The 22,896-nt window shown below is 52.5% G+C and overlaps 1 protein-coding gene across 3 annotated transcripts in view; it reads right to left on the bottom strand.

The window, feature by feature from the left end:
* Positions 1–19,469: 19,469 nt before the first annotated feature.
* The window catches only part of Arhgap27 (Rho GTPase activating protein 27), a 28,844-nt gene continuing 25,417 nt past the window's right edge, over positions 19,470–22,896 (bottom strand). For all 3 annotated transcript variants that reach the window (XM_055620153.1, XM_055620155.1, XM_055620154.1), the window contains 7 exons: positions 22,233–22,341; positions 21,984–22,106; positions 21,813–21,911; positions 21,547–21,624; positions 21,318–21,452; positions 21,120–21,225; positions 19,470–21,004 (listed from right to left, as the gene is read on the bottom strand). In XM_055620153.1, coding sequence (XP_055476128.1) covers positions 20,827–21,004; positions 21,120–21,225; positions 21,318–21,452; positions 21,547–21,624; positions 21,813–21,911; positions 21,984–22,106; positions 22,233–22,341 — 828 coding nt within the window. In that variant the 3' untranslated portion in view covers positions 19,470–20,826. The remainder of the gene's footprint in view (positions 21,005–21,119; positions 21,226–21,317; positions 21,453–21,546; positions 21,625–21,812; positions 21,912–21,983; positions 22,107–22,232; positions 22,342–22,896) is intronic.

The following is a 22,896-nucleotide window of genomic DNA, read 5'->3' on the forward strand; positions in this document are numbered from 1 at the left end:
GCAACAGTAAACAAGTGAAGCAAACCAAGGCTTGTGATGGACTGCTGCTCTTCTAACTCAATAATGAGACAAACGGCCAGGCATCGTGCCGCACACCCATAATCCAGCACCTGGCAGGCTGATGGCACTCTTGGGCAACAAACACACTGAGTCCTGGGCCAGCCTAATCTCCTCAGCTCGGTCTGTCTCAGACAAAGCAGATCAGAACAGACACAACGGAAGACACAATTTAAAAGCAGAGAAAGGACTCCAGCAGAGGTTTTACCAAAGTTATCTATCATAGGAAGGGCTAATTGGCACGCAGAAATGCCCAATGCCATTCTTTGTTAGGAAAACCCAAAGTCACGGTGAAATGGCAGGCCCCTGCTTGGCTACACATTTTAAAAAGTTCAGTGAGGATATGGAAACATTAGGACTCTCATCTGCTCCCGGTGAGATGTAAGATGGTTTAGCCATTTTGGCAAACAATCTGATGTTTTCTTAAAATTCATAGACTTGGGTAGGAAGAAGTAGTTCCATGGCAGAGTGCGTGCCTAGCGTGTTTGAAACCCTGGGTTTTATCTTTAGCAAAACCCACATATGTACGTATACATTCGTGCAAATGCACCCACGCATGTGCACACACACACACACACACACACACACACACACAGGAACTTAACAAGACAGCCTAGTAGTTTTATTCACTGGCGTCTAAGAGAAATACAAGTATATACCCACAAGGACTTAAACATGAATGTTCATAATAATAATGACAAATCTGGAAACATCAAAATGTCCATCCACTGGCGAACAAGTAAGCAAAATATGAAACATATGTCACGAAACACAGCTCCACAATGAACAAGAACAGTATGGAGTAATTAATAATTAAACATGTTCAACAATGAGGAATAACTCCAGAAGCATGTAATTCTATATGGATGATTCCACTTATATGAAAATTCAGGAAGAGGCGAGCCGACAGAGGCATGGAATCAGTGGTCAGCTGGGACTGGGATGGGAGTGGAAATGAACCCTAGTGGAAAGGAACCTGATGGGACAATGGGACTATGCTCAAACTGGACCGTGATAATTATTGCCTGGCTTCGTGCAATCTTTGTTAAAGATTGCTGACTGCTAAATATCCTTACTGTGGATGACTTCGTCCTTAACGGGGCTGTTTTGGTGGGGTAGACGGGATGAGGAAGCTAGTTAAGCAAAGGTCTAGAAAGGTCTCCAAGTTGCATTTTTAATAGGAAAGGCAGAGCCTCCTAGCTCAAGCAACTGTTTGCATTTTTTTTTTTAAGGGAAAAAAGGGACACACCCTCTGCATAAATTTAGCTCTGCACTAATGTCTGTATGGTTTAGATCTCCCTGGATATACAAAACTGGTGATGGCAGGTTATGGTGTGTGTGAGTGTGTGTGTGTGTGTGTGTGTGTGTGTAGTAGATGGCTTGAAGGTGGAGTTGGGGGAGGGGGATTAGCCTTTTTCATGTTCTCTTTTAAATGTGAAATACTCAATGCTTAACCCTTGAGTCATTTTTTTTTTTTTTTTATCACTGTTGTTGGGGCAGGTCCTCATTATAATGCCCTGGCTGATCTCAAACTCTTGTGCTCAAGGAAGCCTCCTTGCTTTAGCCTCCCATGCCCATCTAGGCTTAGCCATTTTTAGGTGTACAGCTCGGTGGTATTCGATTAATTCATATTCTCTCTCCCTCCCTCCCGTCATGTGTGTGCCCGTGCGCATGAGCACTCACTCCAAACTATGACCACCATCCGTTTAAAGATTTATTTATGTGTTATTTATACAGCACTCTGCAAGCATGTGTACCTGCGCACCAGATCTCACTGCAGACGGTTGTGAGCCGCCATGTGCACGCTGGGAATTGAACTCAGGACCTCTGGGAAGAGCAGCCAGTGTTCTTAACCTCTGAGCCATCTCTCCAGCCCCGCAGAGACCTTTTGGTCTTGCTGCACTGAAACACTACGTTTTAGATAATAATGCTGGCAACTGCCATTCTACTTTCTGCCTCCGTGAGCAAGGCCACCCTGGGCGGCTCCTGTAAGTGGAATACATTATTTTACTTTGTGTGTGTGTGATGAACTTTTTTTTTTTTTTTAAGCAGGCTTCATGTTTCATTCATATTATAACATTTCAAAACAGCCATCTTTAATTTTTGAATTAATTCTTAACATCTATCTATCTCTGTCCATCTGTATAGATAGATAGATAGATAGATAGATAGATAGATAGATAGATAGATAGATAGATAGATAGATAGGCAGGCTCTCACTCTGGATGCTCAGTCTAGAACAGCCCAGGCTGGCTTGGAACTTGCAGCCCTCTTGCCTCAGTCTCCTGAGTGCTGGGATTATAGGCCTGAGCCATCATGCTCTCGTTCACCAGTCTTAACGATAACTGATTATCCTGCTTGTCTGTACACCCTGAGTCCTGTTAAGGCATTTATCCTGCTGTGGCACTCAAAGCGTCCACCCCTGGGCTCGCACGAGCAGCGCTGGTCTGAACACAGGCGTGCAGCTACCTCTGTGACTGATGTTATCGTACGGTTTCCGAACAGGAATGCATTACGTAAAAGACAAATTAAAATTAAACCAGGTGTGATGGTGCATACCAGCGCTTGGGAGGTTGAGGCAGGAAGAGCATGGGGCATTCAAGGCCAGCCTGGTCTACAGAGCGAGCCCATCTTAGACAAGAACAACAGATTGGAAAGGACGACACAGAATACATAGAAACAAAGTGTGCCATTTTTTTCCTTGGTCCCTTTTGGAGGCTGCTGAAGGGCTCTTAGCCTCAGAGGGGCATTCCCCCAGGAGCTGGGGACTAGACGGTGTGTCCCCTACCGAGCTCAGCAGCAGCCTGGCCCGGCTGCGCCCCCGGGGGGTCTCTCTGAGTCACCGGGGCGCTGGCCTAGGCTGTGCCCTCGCCCTATGCTCGCCGCCCACCGGCTGCCCTTGGCCTGCCGCCTTCCTGAACTCCACTCTGCCACCGCCGCCGCCGCGGGCCGGTGACTCAGGGCGCAGGCAGCCCAGGAACGCCCGCTTACAGGATGGGGGTGCAGCCGGCCCCGCCACGTCCCACGGGCGCTCGCTGCCACCGCTTTTCCTCTCTGGAAACTCCTTAGCCGCCACCTCCGCTTGCAGCTAGCCACCCTCGCGGGCACTGCTGCACCCACGCTGGGTTCAGATGGTGAATTCCCTTCCAGAATCCATGAAGGAATTTGGGGCGCTGAATCTTGACACGAACTAACTGGGGGGGGGGGCAGGGAGAGGCCCAAATGCGGTCCTCATTTCCCTCCTTAATGAGAATGCTGAGGAGGTTCATGGCAGAGACAGACTATGCTGGAATACAGACAGGAGCAGTCAGCACCCCCAAGGTGCCCTGAAATGTTCAACAGGTGGAGCCATTCAGCCCCTGGGAACTTTAGGGCCCACAGTCTCCTCATTATTTCTCCTCCTCCTCCTTCTCTTCCTCCCTCCCTCTTTTTCCTCTTTCCTCCCTCCCTCCCTCCTTCCCTCCCTTTCTCCTAGAGTCTTATTTTGTATCCCAGGCTATCCTCCCTCCTCAACAAGCTTAGAATTGTCTTAGTTTCTTTTCTTCTTTCGGTTTATGTCGTCCATGCGTATGTGATTACAAGTGTATACAGTCCAGAGACGTCCTTCAGGCCATTATTTAGTTTGCCTTTTGAGACCCGGGGCTGGTAGATCTGGCCAGACCACCTGACCAGAAAGTCCTGGGGTTCTTCTTATTGCTCGGACCCTTTTGTCTGGCCTCTCCAGTGCTGGGGTTAGAAGGGGGCCACTGAGCTTGGCATTTTCTACATCGGTTCTTGGGGTTGGGCTCAGGCTCCATGCTTCCATACCTCGTGCTTTCCTGAGCTATGTCTTTAACTCGAAAGCTTCTTTCCAAAGTCTGGGGAGTTCTGACTTTCAAAAGGCACCTGGTCCCAGGGTCTGGAAATAGGGATGCTCCGGATGTGCATATCTGTTTCACAGGGCAGAGTCAAGCTCACATGACTGCTGCAGGATCTACTCCCCCTTCTCCCCACCCTTCTTCTGCTTCCCCTCCAATACACTACTTTGGTGACATTTCCCTGTGGGTTCCAGAGCCCGGCCCTGGGCCCCTATTTATGGACATGGATGCTTAACCTGTTCAAATTAACAATGCCCTCAGGTACCATCTGAAGCCTATAGGGGTGTTTCCCCACTTGCTGGACACACCTACTTGTGGTCCCACCAAGGTTTTTGGTGAATATTTTGAGTTACAGCTTTCTTTGTCTTGTGCCTAATGAAACCCACACACAACCACTCCACTGTGGATTGCTGGCCATGGATATTTAAGTCAAGAACCATCACTTACTTTCTCTGAGGTGAGAGCTGTGTTGCTGTGTCGAAGTTGCAAGAGCAAAACAAAAACAAAACAAAAAGCCTTGCTCATTATTTAACTGCAATTCAAAATTATTCTGGTCAGTAATCAGTGTTACCGCGTCAAGCTAAAAGAATGTCTACGCTGTCATGATAGTCAGACACGTTTAATTGGGAATATAATTTTTCTTTTTCTTTGACGTACACTAATGGGTTAGCTCAGTAATAAATGTGTGGAATCTTCTGGGGAAAAAATAAAACATATTTAACTGTGCATTTCTGAATTTGTCTTTTGCCAAGCTTGGCAAATTTATCCTGTTATGGATTGAATCCCCAGCATACATTAGCTGGTGTGTAAACAGTAAGTGTTGAGGGGCTGGAGGGGGATTGTCTAGCTCAGTGCTTGAGCCTGTACTTACTATTCACGAAGCCCCGGTTCAGTTCCCAGCACCACTGACGATGATAATGATGATGATACTGAACGGCCATGAAAAACTTTTTATCACAGCATTTGTGTGTATCTAACCCTCTTCTCTAGTGCTTCAAGGCGTTTATTCGTTTACTCCTTTAACATCACGTACTGACATGGACACCTCCTGTATGCAAGCCACAGCTGCCAGCCTTGGGGACACAGCGGTGAACCAGCCCCTGGTGCCCGTCTCCGTTGGTACTTCCAGTCTGGCAAGGAAGCAGAATTTTAAATTCCCACAGCGATTAGTAACTGTTGTGACAAGCTCCGAGAAGTCCCAGATGCAATGACGGTCTATCATGGGCCCCATGCTGGGCTGGAGGTAGTGGCTCAGGCTTTCCCATTTTCTCCCTCCACTGCTGCGCCCACCCAGAGAGTGCCTGGCAGCAGCACTGAGGGAGAAATCTTGGGAGGGATACCCTGGCCCAGAGCGGGAGGGGCTCGGCAGTGGTACCGCCTATCCTCTGCCAGCCTCAGCAAGCTGGGAGCCGCAGGTGGAGCTAAGGAGCTATCGTGTAGAGGGCTTCCAGCTGGGCAAGGCCTTCCTCCAGCCTGCAGGCTCTGGGTGGAGGGGCGGGGGAAGGGGCTCAGTGACTGATCTCCGGTGATGTCAGGGCAGGAGAGGACCTTAAAGATCAACCCACCTGACATTTGATGGATGAGGAAACAGCTCTGAAGGGGGAAGTGACTTCTGTAGGTCACACAGATCTTTCTTGGTGGCGTTGCCACCAAAAGCCAGGCTGACTCCCCATCAAGCCTCAGCTGCCTCACCAGAGGTAGAGCTAAAGGAGAAGGGCCTCTCAGTGCCTGGCCCTTTCCCGATCCCTGGGAATCCCCCACACAGGGTCACCAGAAAGCTCTTGGCCCCTTCTTTCCCACATCCCCCAGGCCAGTTTCACCAGGCCGGCTCTGCCTCAGCGTAGGGGAGTTACTGACAGCCAGCCTCAAATAACAAAGGAGGCCCTGAAGGAGTTTCATTTCCCAGGAGCTGAAGTGGCCATGATTCCTGATGCTCAGCTAGCCGGCTCCTGGCAAAAACCCATCCCTCTGAATGCCCATGATGAATAGGACAGGACTTAGTGACTTCTGTCCCCACTCATGCCTGTATCCACTGCCTCAGGAGAGATCTCCTCTTCCCATCTCCCCTTCCCGGTTGCTGAGGTGCTGAGATTGTGGTGGCCCTAGGGCCCAGAGTGCAGACTCCGTCCTGAGTCATCCACATCTATGTCCAGTGCCGCCTACCTCTCTTTGCTGTGTTTGACAGCTCTGAAGCTCACCCCTGGGAGCTGGGGAAGATGGCTCAGCCTGTAAAGAGCTTGGCTGGCAAGCATGAGGGTCCAAGTGTGAGCCTCAGAATCCATGGCTCAGAATCCAAGCCTCAGAATTCAGGGCCCTGGCTGCTTTTCTACCTTAGACAGTCAGGGATAGTCTGACAAAAATGGCCTCAGCTTGGGTCTCTACAGAAACAAGGCTAGGAGGGCGGACCTTAGGACAGTTCATCTGCCTTCATCTTTTTTAGGAACACCCACTTCTAGAGCCCTGAGCTGCCGTATGAACATGGCCAGGGCACTGTGCTTCAAGGAAACCCCCAGCCATAGGTCATGGTTTGGCCAGCGGTCAGAGCTATGGGCCCTGCTGACAGTGGTTACCAAATGCCGGCAGACTGGAAGGTGTTGAACTTGTGGAGGAAGCATGAGCAGCTGCTAGGGATGCTGGGAGTTCCTTGGTTCAAGCTCACATCATTTTCAGAAAAGCTGATTAGTTTGTGCCAAAGGCTTGTGACTTCTCACCGGCCTTGGGAACCTCCATCCTCCTCAGTGTGCCTGGACATCTTTGTCCCAAGGCCTCTATATCATTTTTACCATCAGGGTCCCTGACTGGTCTGTTTCAACCAGGTCCAGAATCTGCCAAGAGCATCCTCATCTTGGCCCAGCTCCATCACTAGGCCTTCTTCTTCTGGACTCCTTTGCAGTCCTTTCTGGGGGTCTTCCCACCCACTGGCCCTGTGGAGGCTTCCCAGAATTCCTCCCCAAAGCAAACAACTCAGGGTTGGGACATGGGGGCTGGTTCTCTCTGCAGAAGTCCTGCTTCTCTCTGCAGCTTCCAAGCCCTTCCTCCTCCTATCTCCTGGCCTGTATTTATTTTGCAGGGCTAGGATGGAAGCCAGGGCCTTGCTTGCGCTAGATAAGTGCTTTTCCGTTAACTATACCTCAGTTGAAAATTATTTTGGGATGGAGTTTCACTGTATATTCAGGCTGGACTCAAACTCAAAATCCTCCTGTCCCGGGCTCCCAACGGCTGACATTAGAGGTGTTCATCACCATACCCGCCGACTTCTGGCTCTTCGAGACACACGCTAGCCATCGTGCCCTGTGGGGGGGGGGGCTCACTACGTCCCAGCCACTCCCACTCAGGACAGGGGTTGGGGCTTTGGCTCTTAGCTCACTGCCTGGCGTTCACCCCAGCCTCATTCTTGATGATTCTGGTGCACACATTTCTGACCTTCTCACTTCTACAGAGTGCTTTTCCCACACTCATCCCGGTCCTCGATGGTAACTGCCAATAGTTCTGCCCCGGATTTCCACTGACATTGCCTCTCGTCCTCAGCTCGCTTTCTCTGGAGCAAGCTTCTTCTAGGCTGTTTTCCCATGGGACATCACCCCCATCCTTCTCTGTTTGTTTCCTATGCTGGCATCTATGCTCTAGCATTCTTAATCACTCTTCTGCTGAAATCCTGGCCATTGCTACCCACTTGACAGCCTCTTTGCCTAGCAGAGCCTTGTTCACCTAAGCCAGTTGTCTATGGTCTCCCTAACCTGTGCTGGGGACATGGGAAGGGACTGAGGCCATGCCAGGTAGCCTAGATACCTGGCATCAAATGTGTGCTCAACACTGCTTGGGAGCTCTCTGGGTCTCTGGTCTGGATCCCAACAGAGCAAGCCAGAGCAGGGAGAGTAGGAAGGGAAGAACACAGGTAAGACTCAGAAGTGCCAGGCTGGCAGATGCAGGTGCTGCTTCCTAGGCTGATGGAGAGTAGCCAAGGCCCCAGCAAGCAGTTAGTCCTGAAGGTTCAGTCTTGGTCCAGACAGATGTACACTGTTTCTTGCTCAGCCCTATAGTTCTGCTGACTATCAGTCTAAGGTGGCTGGATGTGTAGAAAGAGCCCTTGCCCAGCACGCAAGGAATCCTGGGTGCCATGAACAGTATCACAAACACAAGCCCACAAAGACAGAAAGTCAATCAGAATGCTGTCAGCTCACTTCTATGTAGCCTCCCAACAGGATGACATCCCACCATAAAAAAGAATCATAAAAAAAAAAATTCACAAGCTTTCCCCATGCTAGCAGCTGGCTTCCTCGTTTTCCTTCCACTTCTTGGTCCCCAAAGAACATTCCCCAGTTCTCCAGACATCAGTCACCTTTCTTCTGTCCCTCAGGAGCCTGGACGCTGCCCAATTCTGGTTTGCACTCGCTGAGCACTTCTCCATTGTATCCCTTCCAGCGAGCCTGCTCTGCCAATTGCCCTGGTTACTCCCTAGCGTAACCCCCACCCCATTTGTTGTGTTACCATAGAACTGTTTCTCTTGGGTCTGTGGTTTATGTGTGTGTCCTCCCCTCCCCCGTGGGAGGGGGTTCTTGTTCTCCTGGCTCCCTGTCATCATATATTCAGCTCCTGACAAATGTTGAATCCTCAGGATCTATTGTTTTAAATAGATGAACACGTGGCTTAAGGGGGTGGGTGCGGGGGGGCGTGGCTCCCATCTGTTGCTGTAAGGATGCGGTACCATACCGGAGGGATGGGAACTCCTCCCGGAGCAGGCTGGGCTGCCTGTTCGAGGTGTTTCTGCATCAGTGCCACAGTTGGCACAAAGTAGGTGTTCAGTGGATGCTGGTGAAGGAAGTTAGGCTGGAAGCAGAATTTCAGGGGTGAAGTACCAGATGAGGTAGCTGGGGTCTCCTGAGAAAAGGGGAGATCATGGCCTCCAAATGTGCTGCCCCCTTTTTGGCTACTAGCTTTGTGTCTCCAGACTCTGCCTCTCCCCAGTGCTTGCCCAGCACACAAAAGGCCCTGAGTTTGATCCCTAGCACCAACCACACAAAACACCCCTGAACACTAGCCTCCAGGGATCTTTCCCTTGCCCTGCTCCAAATCACGCCTGCTTCCCACAGACAGTTGGCCCCTGTCGTACATGTCACCTTATGGATGACTTTCTGTCTACGTTTGCCTCCATGTGGGAGGCTGGGATTTCTGCCTCTCCCATCTTACTTCTGTCAGCACCACAGCCATTTGTGATTGTCACCAAGCCTGTGAGTTGCACTCCACAGTAAAAAAATGGTGGCTAAGGATAATATAGGCAGACGATGTACAGTGACAATGCCTGTATATTTTGGGAGAAGGTGGAGTATGGGGAGAAGGATGAATAGACACACAAGTGTCATGCTGGGTCTTGAAGGGCAGTGAGGGTTTATCCTATAGTGTCTTTCTCTTTCTTTTTTCTTTCTTCCTTCCTTCCTTCTTTCTTTCTTTCCTTTCTTTTTTCTTTCTTTCTTTCCTTCTCTCTCTTCCTTCCTTCTTTCTTTCCTTTCCTCTTTCTTTCTTTCTTTCTTTCTTTCTTTCTTTCTTTCTTTCTTTCCTTTCTCTCTCTCTCCCTCCTTCCCTCCCTCCCTTCCTTCCTTCTCTCTCTCTCTCTTTCTCCTGATGTTTTTAAGACAGAGTCTCACTGTCTAGCCCTGACTGTCCTGAAACTTGATCTGTAGACCAGGCTGACTTTGAACTCACATAGATCTACTGGCCTCTGCCTCTCGAGAGCTGGGACTAAAGGCTCGCGTCACTACACCTAGTTTTTTAAATATATACTTTTACACTCATTTATCCATTCGTTTATATTGTACGTGTGTATACGCACACACACGCCACAAGGTGTGCACAGAGGACAAGCTGCAGGAAGCTGGCTCTCAGTTCTCTCCTTCTCCCATGTAGGTCCTGGGAACTGAATTCGGGTCCTTAGGCTTTGACATGCACCTTCTCTATTGAGCCCACGGTCCTTTTCTTATTATTTTTATTATTATTATCATCATCATTATTAGGAGGGCCTGGCTTGATTTACGCAAGTTCAAAGGGAATCTCGGGCTCAGCCACATATGAAATCACATGTGAACCAGTCACTTCCTCCTCCCGAGAAAGCTCAGCACAGAGCGCCCGCTTCTCAGCAGTGAGCACCTGGCTCACAGGGAAGCTGGGCTGGCGGGCGGCTAAGCAGAAGCTGGAGGCACCCTTCTAGATGACCTATCCATATAGGGCACTAAAGGGAACCAGGATGGGTTCGGGGCATCCCTAACCTTTTGATGCTGATGTCATCACGAGAAACACTCACCCGAAACACATCTCGTGGTATGCCAGTTCTCTGTAGAGAGAGGTGAGGGCCCAAACTCGGGGCCATGTGTCTTGTGGTCTTATGAGCACACGAGAGGAACCATCACTGCCACCACCCTCAAAAAAACCTGCGTGGATTTGCTTCAGCTGAAGACCCACTCATTCCTTCATTCTGTAAACACGCAGGTCTCAAGAGCCTGCTCTTAGCTGGCTGTGGGGACACACGGCTGCCACCCCAATACTAGGAGGCCAGAGAACGGGGATCATCTCAAGTTCGAGGCTAACCTGGTCTACATAGCCAGTGCCAGGCCGGCCAGGGCTATAACGGCGAGACCTCGTCTTAAACAAAACAAAGCACACCGCTCAACACAAAACCACATCTGAGCTCAAACCACCAACCAAGATGAACTTCTTCATAGCATGAGGCAGAGGCCAGAAAGACAGAAAACTTGAATTTGGTCCCAGGTTGCTAAGCTCCCCAAATGCCTGCCATGGACATTCTGCCAACAAGGCACTTAAGTCTCTCAAACTTTCATTTTTCTTGATGTTTCTTTCACTTTTTTAAAAACCTAAGTTTAAGAAATTTTTTTCTTTTAATTATTTGGTGTGCGTGCGTGCGTGCGTGTCTCCTAGGGATGTCTTAGTTATTTGGTTAGGTTGACTGGCCTGGGAGTCCTACCATTTCTCCTCTCTCTGCCTCCTCGGTGCCAGGATTATCAGCCTATGCCAAGATACACCTCATGATTGTCACAGCAAGCAATTTAAGCAATTTACTGCCTGCCTCGCCCAGCTCGTCCTGCTTCTGAAGTTCACATACGTGGGAGCATAGGGGCTGCTCTCTTTGCTCATCTCTGTCCGGGCCTCTGTGGCTGGTTCGCACTTTTGCACAGTCCCCCAGCCTGGGGGTACGCCCCAGTGCACGCTGCCACTCTGTCACCATGAGCACGCAGAGTGCTTTCAACTTGCAGCTCTTAGGAACCGAGCCATTTTGAACATCCTTGCTCCTGACTTTTGGTGAGTGCTCTATACTCATTTCAGAAATTCCTGGCTTCCTTCATGTGCTCAGCTTCAGTAGATGGAGACAGTTTCTCAAAGTGCGCACGCACGCGCACGCACACCTTCACTCCCTGCTTCTAGACAGTGGAGTTCCAATCATTCTACAGCCTTGTCAACATTTGACACCAAGTCTTTCTTTTTCTTTTTCTTTTTTTTTTTTTTTGTTTTTCGAGACAGGGTTTCTCTGTGTAGCCTAGGCTGTCCTGGACTCCTTTTGTAGATCAGGCTGGCTTCAAACTCACAGAGATCCACCTGCCCCTGCCTCCCTGAGTGCTGGGATTACAGGCATGTACTGTCATGCCCAGCTGACACTAAGTCTTTTTCATCCCTGCTCTAGCGAGTGTGTAATGAGACCACGAGGTTCTTTTAATTTGCATTTCTCCAATGCCTAATAAAGTCGACACGTTTATTATCCTCTTACACACCCTCTTTGTGAAGCATTGAGTTGTTTGCCAGCATTTCGATGTGATTTTCAACAATTTCTGTGGATTTTTCCTACAGGTAACTAAGGGTTCAAAATATATTCCAGATCTTAATTTTTTTTTTTTTTTTTGGTGTTTTGAGAATGAGTTTCTTCGTGGAGCTTTGGCTGTCCTGAAATCATTCTGTAGACCAGGCTGACCTCAAACCCACAGAGATCTGCCTGCCTCTGCATCCTGAGTGCTGGGATTAAAGGCGTGCCACCATCACCTCCCGGCTCAAATATTAATCTTTTTCTGGGTGTGATTAAGGTATGATATGATCTCTCCAATGAACTCTACTTTATGGGACATTATTATTGTAACTAGGAGCCCAATAGCATATGGCATAGTTGCTGTAAAAATCAATAAAATATAAACAGAATGTGTTATCTTTACATTCTAGTCAGCTGTCTTGCTAGCGGGCGGCTGTGACCAGCATCCCGGTCCATATTAACAAGAGTGTGGAGCAAGTGAAAAAAAGCGGTTGAGGAGATGGCTCAGGGTCCTTGTCCTGAAAGTGCAGAGACAGAGTTTGGATCCCCAGGACCCACATAAAAGCCAGGCAGGTGTGATGGCCACCGCCTGCACTCACGGAATCCCTGGAACAAGCTGGGTAGCCAGACTGACCAAATCAGCGGACGCTGGGTTCAACTGCACGACCGTGTCTCATTAAGGGAAATGGCGGGCCAGCCATAGAGGAAGAGAGCCAGCATGAAGCCCAGCAGCTTCAGGCCTTCAGGTACGCGTGCACACACAGATACTCACATACACATGCGAGCTCGCGCGCACACGCACACAGGTGCACGCACGTGCTCATATACCCAAAAAGTAAAAGGAGTAAAAGTCAGCTTTAGAAAAGAGGAATGAAAAAAAAAAAAAGAGGTGCTAAGGACCCCTGGGAACTTTCTCCTTGATGGAACGGGAAAGTTTCACAGAGTTAAAAAAGGAAGCAAAGTCCAGATGGCAACACCCCATGTTCTCTGTCATCCACTGTGCCCCTGTCACCGTCACTCTGAAGAGGAGGTCCTGCTGCCTCCTGTACTCAAGTGGTTTGGTGTCACCCTGAGTGTGAGCCTTACACACCGCCCAACCGGCACTGAGCCATGAATGCAGATGGTCTTCAGAAGGGGTGTATAGAACGGAATGGACAATAGAGAAAAGCTGACTGCGTGACAGGAAGACACGCGGGTGGTGGGAGGGGCTCCTGAGCTAGGAGCAGGGACCGGGGTGGGGACCAGACACACAGGAGATAGACTTGGAGATACCACTCTGATTAGCAGGTGTGAAGGAGGGCAGAGGAGCTTCTGGGCTGGCCCTGGGAACTCTGGGCTGGAAGGCTGAGGAGAGAGAGGGCTTGCTGAGGGAAGGAGATTCTGGACTCGACCTGAAGGAAGAGTCATCATTTCATCTGTTCCTGTGTAGGGGGCAGGGCGCAGCAGCCTCCCAGACAGACAAAAATTCCTGTTCTGATGGAATCTCAGGTTTACGGAGAAGTCAGACTGGAAAAGGCGAAGACTTCTCAAGCGAAGAGGGGTCAGTGAGAGTGTTGAGCAATTTTTCCCAGGGAGATGTGAACACATGATCCACTTATCCACGGATAGGGCACCGCCAACTTGACTCCCGCCAAGTCTGAGTCTTGCTTGTGGAGAAAGTGCTCATGGGGCTTACTTTTCAGGAGCATGGGCGCCTTGGGCAGCTGCTTCACGAAAAAAGCCCACTCCAGGCTGGGTCAGGTGACTCATGCAAGGGACATTTCGAGTTAGTGTCACTTGCAACTTTGTTGTGAGCTCTTAGGCCTTTCTTAAGAACACCCTGGGCCTCCCTCTACCCCTCTCTCTGTACAAGGAGGGGTGTGCTTCCACCTGCGGCTGGTGGAGCACACGGGGGGTGGGGGTGGGGGGGTGGTAATTGTGCATGGATGCAGGGGTCTAGACTTCAGGGTTGGCTCAGACCTGGCAACTGAGGGGATGCAGCCCGCCTCGGGGGATGGGTTGAGGGAGCCTAGGCGTGAGAGAGCTAATGGTATGCGCTCAGGGGAGAAATGCGAGGAGACCCTACGGAGACAGCCACCCCTTGGAGTGAGGGGGTGTGGTGGAAACAGATGACAAGGAGAGAATTTCTAAGATTGGATAAGTGATGCTTCCAGTCCAACTTCAGCCGCTCTTGTGGGCAACCAGAGAGGAGAGGGAAGTCTCTTAGGGAGATGGGTGTGTGAATTACAGTTACTAAGCAAAGTGCATGAGCGAGACTCTATTATACAACGATCTATGACGGACGTACACGCAACACCCACCTCGAGGTTACACAGGACAAGGACTCATATTTGTGTCAGATACGTGTGGGGGAGGGGTTGTGTGTGCACATGCGTGCGTGTATAGGTGGGTGCTCGTGTGTGCGTGCCTGCGGAGGTTGGAAGTCACGCGGTAACATGCCACCAGCTGGAAAGGGACCGGGGGCTCTGCATTGCAGGGCCCCGGGGGCGTTGAGGGCATGGCTTCCTCCCAGGTCTTCCGTGTTGTCTGGTGCCAGCTCTCAGGAAGGCTCATTAAGGACCTTCACCCAGGCGAGATGCACCCTTTGAGAGCTCGGAGCGAAGGGGCTCTGGGCAGAAGGTGCCCTGGGTGGGATGGGAAATAAAGGGCTAAAGGAGGAGCGCACAGGCCACGGGGACTCGGGAGACCCGGAGGTGTGGGGTAGGGTGGGTAGGAGGAGCAGCTCAGGCAGCCTGAGCAGCACCCACCCTCTGCCGGAGGAGGCCCCCACCTTCTCCCTTTCCAAGCTTTGTCTCTTCTTGGGGTAGAGTCAGCCTCACCCCAGGCTTGGAGCTTAAAGCCAGACTGAAACCTGTGGGTTAGGACAGAGTGGACAAGATGCTTGGGTTCTCTTGGCTCACACGAAGTCCCAAACCTCCACTTCTGGCTCTGGGTGTGTCTGTGGAGTTACCTCTCGGGTAAAAGGCCTCTCCTGCCCCCTGCTGGCAGCTCTGCCCCAAGCAGAGCAGGCGCTCGCCTCGGGTGGTGAAAAGTAAGGCCAGGTTCAGGCTGCGGGGGTGGGGATGGAGAGGTGGTAGGGGAGAGGGAGGGTGGGGTGGGAGCGGTCTGCCAGGGCGGAGGATTGGTTTGAAGTATTCATCAGGACTCCGGGAGGCTTCCTAGTTGGTCCACCTCCCTTTATTCTTTACCCCCAACGGGAGCGGCTCTGCAAAGACCTATCAGAGGCAGTCCTGAGAACCGCGAACCTAGCCCTTCCGGGTCTGAGAAATGGGGAACGCCGGATTGCCTACTGAGTCTTGAAGAGGCAGGGATCTGAGGATAAAGGGACTCCAGGAAGGGGCAGAAGACTTGGCTCAGCAGTTGCTCTTGCACAGGACGGTGGTTCAATCCCCAACACCCTCATGGCAGCTCATCATTGTCTTTAATTCCAATCCCAGGGTATTTGGATGCCCTCTTCTGGCACAGGTAGCCACCAGCCGTGCATGTAGCGCACATATATACACGCGAACAGAACCACTCATACACATAAAATAATAAAAATAAAATAAAAAGGAATCCCACCCCGTTCCTGCTTTCTGAATTTTGGTGCTGGAGATCAGCCCAAAGCCTCTCTCTCACATTCTGAGCAAATGTTCTTCATGTAAGCTGCTGCCTGCCAAGAATTTGGGGGGAGGGCGGGGGGAGGAGCAGGGTCTAACTCTGTAGCTCTGGCTGGCCTAGAACTCACCATGTAGACCAGGCTGGCCTCAAGCTCACCGAGACTCACCTGCTTCTGCCTCCCAAGTACTGTGGGGTTAAAGGTGTGCACCACCAGGTCAGGCAGAAATGGGGTTTTTGGAGCGAGGGAACCATTCTGTTCCGATTCCGTGAGAATTTGTGTCTGTGATAAAGTCTAGATTTCTACATAAAGGCACACAGTGAAGAGTGTGCAGAGGCCAGAGGGGTAGGTGAGCCCCCATAGCGCAGCAGGGTGTATGTAGCCCGTGGCTTCCCAGGATTGATGTGCACGACGCAGCCTAACAGGCGCTGAGACATACAGGCACATAAATAAAAATAAATACATCTTGGAGGAAGAGGAGGAAGAGAAAGCATCTCGGTGTGCCGAGATCCCAGCCCTTGGGGTGTGGAAGCAGGAGAGTCAGAAATTCAAGGTCATCTTTGGCCATGTAGCAAGTTGGAGGCCAATCTGACCACATCCCACTGTCTTCAACGCAGAGTCCTTCTGACATCGCCACCTGGTGGTGAACGTGAGTAGTGCATGATGAGGCGTGTTCTGCCGGGGTGCGGGGGGGGGGGTACCTCCACCCCTTTTTAGTATAAGAAATCTACTGCTCCCTCACCCCTCCTCCAGGCACTCTTATAAGGCCTATAGCAGGAGATCACCAAGGCTTGAAAGGCCCATGAAGGCAGGCGCTCCCAGCCTTCCTGCCAATCCAGTGAGTCCCCTCTGCTGAGGTCTAACAGTGTTACCTCAAATACTCATGCCTCAAAGCATATAGAGAGTCGCTTTCCTGAGACGCTGCGGGGCTGAGATCTTCAGAAAAGATGCTCCGGGGCCCTGGGATCAAAGGACTCACAGGCCCAACATGACAGCCCAGTGGCTGTCACTCTCCTGGGCTAGTCTAGAAACCCAGGAATAAAGTCTCCTGCGATGTCACAAATGTCACCGCACTAGGTTCAGGGCTGGGGAAGACTCAGGCGTCTCACTGCGCAACCACAGGCAGCTTCTGAGGCAGGTTCCCAGCTTTATGCATGAGTGCCCTGGTGCAAGCTACCTGCTCAGATCACTCAGTAAGACATGTTATGGGGAGCAGGAGAGGAGGCTCAGCCGTTGAAAGCACTTCCTGCTCTTCCAGAAAACTCGGGTCTGCCTCCCAATATTGACATCAGTGCCTTGCAACCGCCTGGAACTTCAGTTCCAGTTTTCCCAACACCCAGGTCCTCAAGGTTGGCAGCAAGGGTCTTTACCCACTGAGACATCTCTCCCACCCGAGAACAACTATTTAGTGATATGTTGGTCACTATATTAAGTACCAAGGATGCAGCAAAATCTCCTCCTTCTTGCGGCTTGCGGTGTTGTGGGGTGGGGGTTGATAATTCATCATGATACACTGACGGAAGAGATGTTAGTGTGTAAGTCTCTAATGGTGTGTGCCAGGGAAGGTGACCCAGGTGGGAACTCAGGAGCTGCTGAAGAATGGTGACTTCAAAACAGTGCCAAAGGATGGCTGCCAAGCGAAGGGAAAAAAAGGAAATGAACACAGAACATGCAAAAGTCCTAGGGCAGGAAGGGACACGGGACATTTGAGAAACTGACAGGAAGCCATTGTAGCTGTAGTTAAAAAAATAAGACAGTTGCCAGGTATCGTGGCACACACCTGTAATCCCAGCACTCAGGAGGTAGAGGCAGGTGGATATCTGTGAGTTTGAGGCCAGCCTGGTCTACAGAGTGAGTCCAGAATGTTGGGATCTATAAGCAGGCATCTCTACGGCCAGCCCCAAGGGACCTGACAAACCGGATATCAGGCATCTGTGAAGCCACCTACGGACCACCTGGAACCACCTGCACATGCTCTGGGTCACCTTATAAGAGAACTGGAAGCTCCTCCTCTCTTTTCTCTCCTGCCTTATCCAGAGCTGGTCTCTGCGACCCCTTCCCTTTCCCCTAATAAACCTCCCACATGGAACCAGTCATGTGGTGTGATTTGTGAACCCGCTGTGTAACTCTTCTGCACAATTCTATCATTGGTGCATTGGCCAGGAATAGGCACCTCCAGCGGCCACACCGCATGGTGGTTGCTGACACCCCACCATCTGTGACCCCTTTCCACTTCCCTTCCTCTGTCCCTTCCCTCAGTAAACCTCCCACATGGAACCAGCGGTGTGGCATGATTTGTGAACCCACCGTGTAACTCTTCTGCACAATTCTATCACAAGACAGCCAAGGCTACACAGAGAAACCCTGTTTCAAATAAAACAAACAAACAAAAAAACCCAAGACAGTGTGTGAGTGTGTGAGGGCAGCTCACAAGGGCTTGTCTGGGTATGTGCTCTAACCAAAAGGTATTCTCATAACTTTGGAACTATCAACTCTTTACACCACCCTGTGGAGTAGGTACTGCTTTCACACCCCCATTCTGCAGATGAATACACTGGGGTGCAGAAGAGAAAGGTCAGTCTGGGTTTGGCAGCTTGGCTCCAAGGCCCTGCCACTGTCATTCATTCTGCTGAGACCATGACTGAGGCAAGGTAAGGGCCAAGCCTGGTGGGCTAGCCCCAAGCTTTAGGTCTTGTTTGAAACTTATTTAAGATAAAAGGAAAAAACAACTTATTACATTTTAATTGGGGGGTGGAGGAGCATCAAATGTGGAAGTCAGAGGGCAACTTTTGGGACTCAGTTTTCTCCTTCTACACTCGGGGAGTGAATCCCCTTACCTGCCGACCTACCTCACTGGACCCAATTCGAAGGTTTAAAATCAGGACAAGAAGCTAACCAGGGCTGTGTTTTAAACTGAGGCTGGACGGCGGGGTGGGAGGCCAAAAACATGGGATGGGAGCTAGTGTTATTGCAGGCAGATGTTCGCTCCCTAGACTTGGTTGGTGGGAGGAAGAGAGCTGGCAAGGTGGAGGCCAAGGATGAAGACATGGGCTGGGGGATGACAGAGCTGAATCTGGACATGGGCCCCATCTTGTGGCCTTCGTCCCTGTGCACCAGGCTGATCTCCCTGTTTCTACTTCCTGGTAGCTTCCAACCGGCATAACAGCTCCATATGGGGGAATCACGGAGAGCCGTAGGAAAGAAAGCCAACTAGTCATCCCCAGGGAGATGTGGAGAACTCGAGAAAGGAGGAGGTGGGCTGGGCCTCACTGTGGTTATTGTGTTTCTGTCCTTGCTGGGGGCAGAGGCCAGGCATCTGTGGAGAGGGAGGGGGCTGGAGAGGGGCTCTGACGGAGATCTAGTGAAAGAAAGCCAACAATGGAAGAATGCAGCCCCCCATTCTCCCACTGGCTGCTGCTGAAGATGGTGTGTGTGTGTGGGGGGTCCCCAGCAAGTAAGATTCGGGGATCACTGCGGGACCTAGGAACAGTGGTGTAGCCAAGTGGGTGGAAACACACATGGAATGGAAGCTCACACCCTCCCCAGTTCACATTGAAGCCAGAGCCCCAGAGTGACGGTGTTTGGAAACGGGCCTTTGGGAGTGACTAGGTTCAGGCAATGTTGATGTTGAGATCTAGTCCTGATGTGGAAAGACCAGACCTTTAGCTTCGCTGCCATTTAAGACCATGGCAAGGAAGTGCTGCCTGCAAGCCAAAGATGGCCTCATCCCACTCCACCCTGCTGCAGCCTCGTCTTCAGCATCCATTCCTCCGGCTTCGTGAGGAATACATTTCTGTCGACGAAGCCGCCCGGTCTGCAGTGGCACGGCAGCACCAGCCCTCTGAGCCAATGCGGCCACGGAGAAGCCTGTGCGGTGGTTTCTGTCCTGACAGCCTCCAAGAGGATACAACCCCCAAACCCTCCGGCTGGCAAGTGAACTGAGAAGAGGTATCGGCTGGGCCTGGCGATGCAATGTCAGCACTTGGGAGGTGAAGGCAAGGTGGTCAGGAGTACGAGGCCGGCCTTCAGCTGTACAGTGGTGAGTTGAAGAATGCAGGCCAAGGGTCAGTGTAGTTCTTCGTACACCTAAGGGTGCAAGATGTTCATGCTAGAAACTAGCCTCCCAGACCATTATCAAAGTACAGTCGCCAAAGTAGGAGAATAGACATTTTATTTAACAGTTACTAGCTTGCTTTAGGATTTTTAAATATACACGTGTATGGCAAGAGGCCTCCACTTGTTCTCTTCTTGGGCCTACTACCACCAGGGCTGGGCTTTCATTAGCCCTCTCCGGGGGGGGCCTAAGCTCCAGAGAGCACTCGTAGAAGCCCTGTCCTCAGAGCACAGCGCCTGGCACACGAACATCCACAATAAATAGTGACTGCAAGAAACCAAGGGAGTAATCCGAGTAAAAGCTGGCGAGGCAGGAACGCTCAATAAATATTAGCTATTACTGTTTGTTGAGTCAGTGAGGTGGGGAGGGGGGTTAGTTAGGGGCTGAGTTCCATAAACTGAGGTGGTGTGTGCCTGAGGATGAAAGGGAGTAGCCGACAGGGGTTCAACTCTGTTTGCCTGAGTTCGTGACCTCCCGGACAGGCCTCTCCTAGCTCTGCATGCTGGGCGCCAGGTAGGCACCGGGCCAGGGTGCAGCTGGGCGCTGGGGGGTTCTACCTATGCCGTTTTCCTCCCCCCACAACAGCCGAGGTAGGTTCCCTGCTGCCTTCGGGGACCCCCAACCCCTAGCCCACACAGCGGCTTTACTCTAGTCTACCCACAGGCTGTGCTGCAGTGGGGTTGGGGCACCACTTCCTCCTCTGGGAGCTGGGCTTGCTGCAGGGAGAGCCTTTGCAGGCAACCGGATCACCTGCGGCACCCTGAAGTCACCGGACTTCCGCAAGCCCCCGTTCCCCGGAACCACATGTACGTAGTCGCTGCCCGGTAGGCATGTGGTGGGTCTGAAGAACCCTTGTAGAGAACAGGCGTGGCCCAGGGAGAGGGGGAAGCGAAGGGAAAGCTCTCAGGTGGCTTGCATCAGGATGGCACTGGAGCGCAAGGCTGAGGAAAGCAGTCGGTGGGCTGGGCTGGCAGCCAAGGGTCAGTCCTCCCCTGGCAGCAGGGACAGTGTCAGTAGCTGCTTCATGACCCCATGCACAGCACAGGGGCCTACAGGGTCTCCTCCGCCAAGGCCCGGCCAGGCTCAGGCCTGAGGAAGCCAGAATGCCCTGATCCAATGCCTCCTCCCAGCCGCGGCCCTAGAAAGCAAACATTCACCCCGACCCCCAGGCACATTCTCACGTCCACACAGTAGGCGGCGCTGTAATCAGGAAAGGGCCCCAAGGAGCCCCTAAAGGGGACGCAACAGGGAGAGATCACATTTCATCAACTGCCCACCAGGGGTCGCCGTACCCTCTGACTCGAGGGGCGAAGTAGAAGTCACAGTGCACAGTGCTGCGGGGTGGGAGGCCCTCAGGAGGCCCAGCCGTAAGACCTCGGCCGCCCAGGGTCCCCAGTCAGTGCGGCGGGAAGATGTCTGCGCACTGCTGTAGGATGAGCTCCACCACCTGGTTCTGGAACACCATGGTCATGGGCATGCTGGCCTCCTCCGTCTCGGGCCGCAACAGCGTGGGTCCGAACACGATGGCCACGTTCTGCACGGTCATGCGGTTCTGCTCTCCGTGCTCGATCACCCTGCCGTGGGGTCGGTGGGATCGAGAGCTCAGAGGTCGGGGGGTCTCTCAAACAGGGGCGCCAGCCGCGACCAGCCCTCCCTTTTTTTGTGCCCTGGGGAGCCTCGCTTGCTCACCGGCACAGGTGCTGGATGAGCGCTCGGAGCGTGTCGTGGTTGGGGGCGGGCAGCGTGCGCACCAGGTCACGCACGCAGCGGCTGCGCTGGGCCGGGTCGTGCATCTCTGGGTGACGGAAGGGGACCCAGAGCTGGTGTGCCGGCTGCGACAAGGGCGGGCCAACCTCCCCACCCCCCTCCTCTTCCCAAGCCGCTCACTGATGGCTGCTATGAACTGGTGGAAGTGCGAGAAGGGGAAGAGGGGTTCCGGCAGCTCTCGGAAGAAGAGCTTCAGCGCGCCCGTGATCACGTGGACGTCTTCCCAGCGCCCGTCGTCCAGGTCCAGGCGCTCATCTGCAGCGGGAGTAGGGGCAAGGGGCCACGGGGAGGCAGTCAGCATCCAACGGAGCCTTCGGGCCCCAGGGCGGGCACAGGGGAAGGACCTCACCATGATCCACCTTATAGCGCAGCTTCTGGATGGTGGCCAGGTTCCCACTGATGCGGTAGAGCCCATCAATGTCCAGTCCTGCCGGAAAGGGAAGGGCTGACCCTGGAAGGCCTAGGCTCCCTAGCGCTTTCTACTCAGGGTACCTACTGAGGGTCTTTCTGTCTCCTTCTCCTTGTCCCTGCGCTCACCACCCGGGGTCTCCACCCTTTGCTCCGTCCTAGAAGCCGGCCCTGGAGCGCCGCCCTGTCTGCGCATGCGTAACGTACCCCGACCCTCGACCGTGCGGATGCATTGCAGCACGAAGCGTGGCACGGGGCTCCTCTCGCGCTCACACAGCTGAGCCAGCGCGCATCCAAACACCTGGTCTGGGGGAGAGGTTGGTCAGCGCCGCCCAGCCCCGCGCCAGCTGAGCCCGGATCCCGGCGAAGTGCGGGTACCTTTGATGTAGCCCTTGTCCCGCAGAGACTGCAGAGTGGGTCGTCTCTGTAGAAACTTGCGGAGCTTGTGCCGGACCCTGCTCAAGTCGCTTTCCAGGCCTCCGGGGCTGAGCGAGGGGGAGGCTGCCACAGAGCGAACCCAGTCAGTAGGCGGCGGTGGTGGCCTTGGCTAGACCCCAGCCAGGGACTCACTTCCCGCCCCTGAGAGGGGAGGCTCTGGCCGTCTTCCCACTCGACCCCACTGCACACCTGCCTTCTGCGGCCGCACATCCTCCTCCCGCCAGCTTCCGAGGCGCTCACTGGACCCGAAATCAGCACTGCTGGGCTCGCTGTCCTCCCCCTGGAACAGGTCTGCGGACTGCAATCAGAGAAGCAAGGCCGGGGGCCAGTTGGGACCCCTCCCCAGCAGCTCTGGCCTGGAGACGCCCCAGGAAGAGCCGCTTTCTCTTGGCAGGTTCATGTCCGGGACTGAGAACTGCCACCTTCCTGGCTGGAGAGTCCTCCGGGAGCAAAAGCTCACTCTCTCCCCTCCCTTTCTTTCCTATCCAGGCCATCTCTAGCCTCCCCCCAGCTCCTGGCCTCCGCACATTTCACTCAACTCTGAACATCCCACTAGGCTGGCTCCCGCTCCTGAGCTTGCAGTTCCAACTTAAGCCAGACCACTGCGGATCGCAGCAACATCACGATCCCTACTTCTGTTAACAACCAAAATCTGTCCTCGGTGCTAACGCGTATGGGATCGAGAGTCAAATACCATCGGGCCATTGCCTTAGAAATAGCTGTTGATTTTGTCTGTCAGAGCTGGGGATCAGACTCAGGACCGTTTGCATGTGAGGCAACTCCTCTGTCACTAAGCTATCTCTACAACTCATAATTGACAGTACGGGGACTACGGCTCAGGGGCAAAGAAAGC

The sequence above is a fragment of the Psammomys obesus genome, unplaced genomic scaffold (assembly GCF_907164565.1).
Source record: "Psammomys obesus unplaced genomic scaffold, mPsaObe1.curated_primary_1811, whole genome shotgun sequence".
In the NCBI taxonomy this organism is placed as follows: domain Eukaryota; kingdom Metazoa; phylum Chordata; class Mammalia; order Rodentia; family Muridae; genus Psammomys; species Psammomys obesus.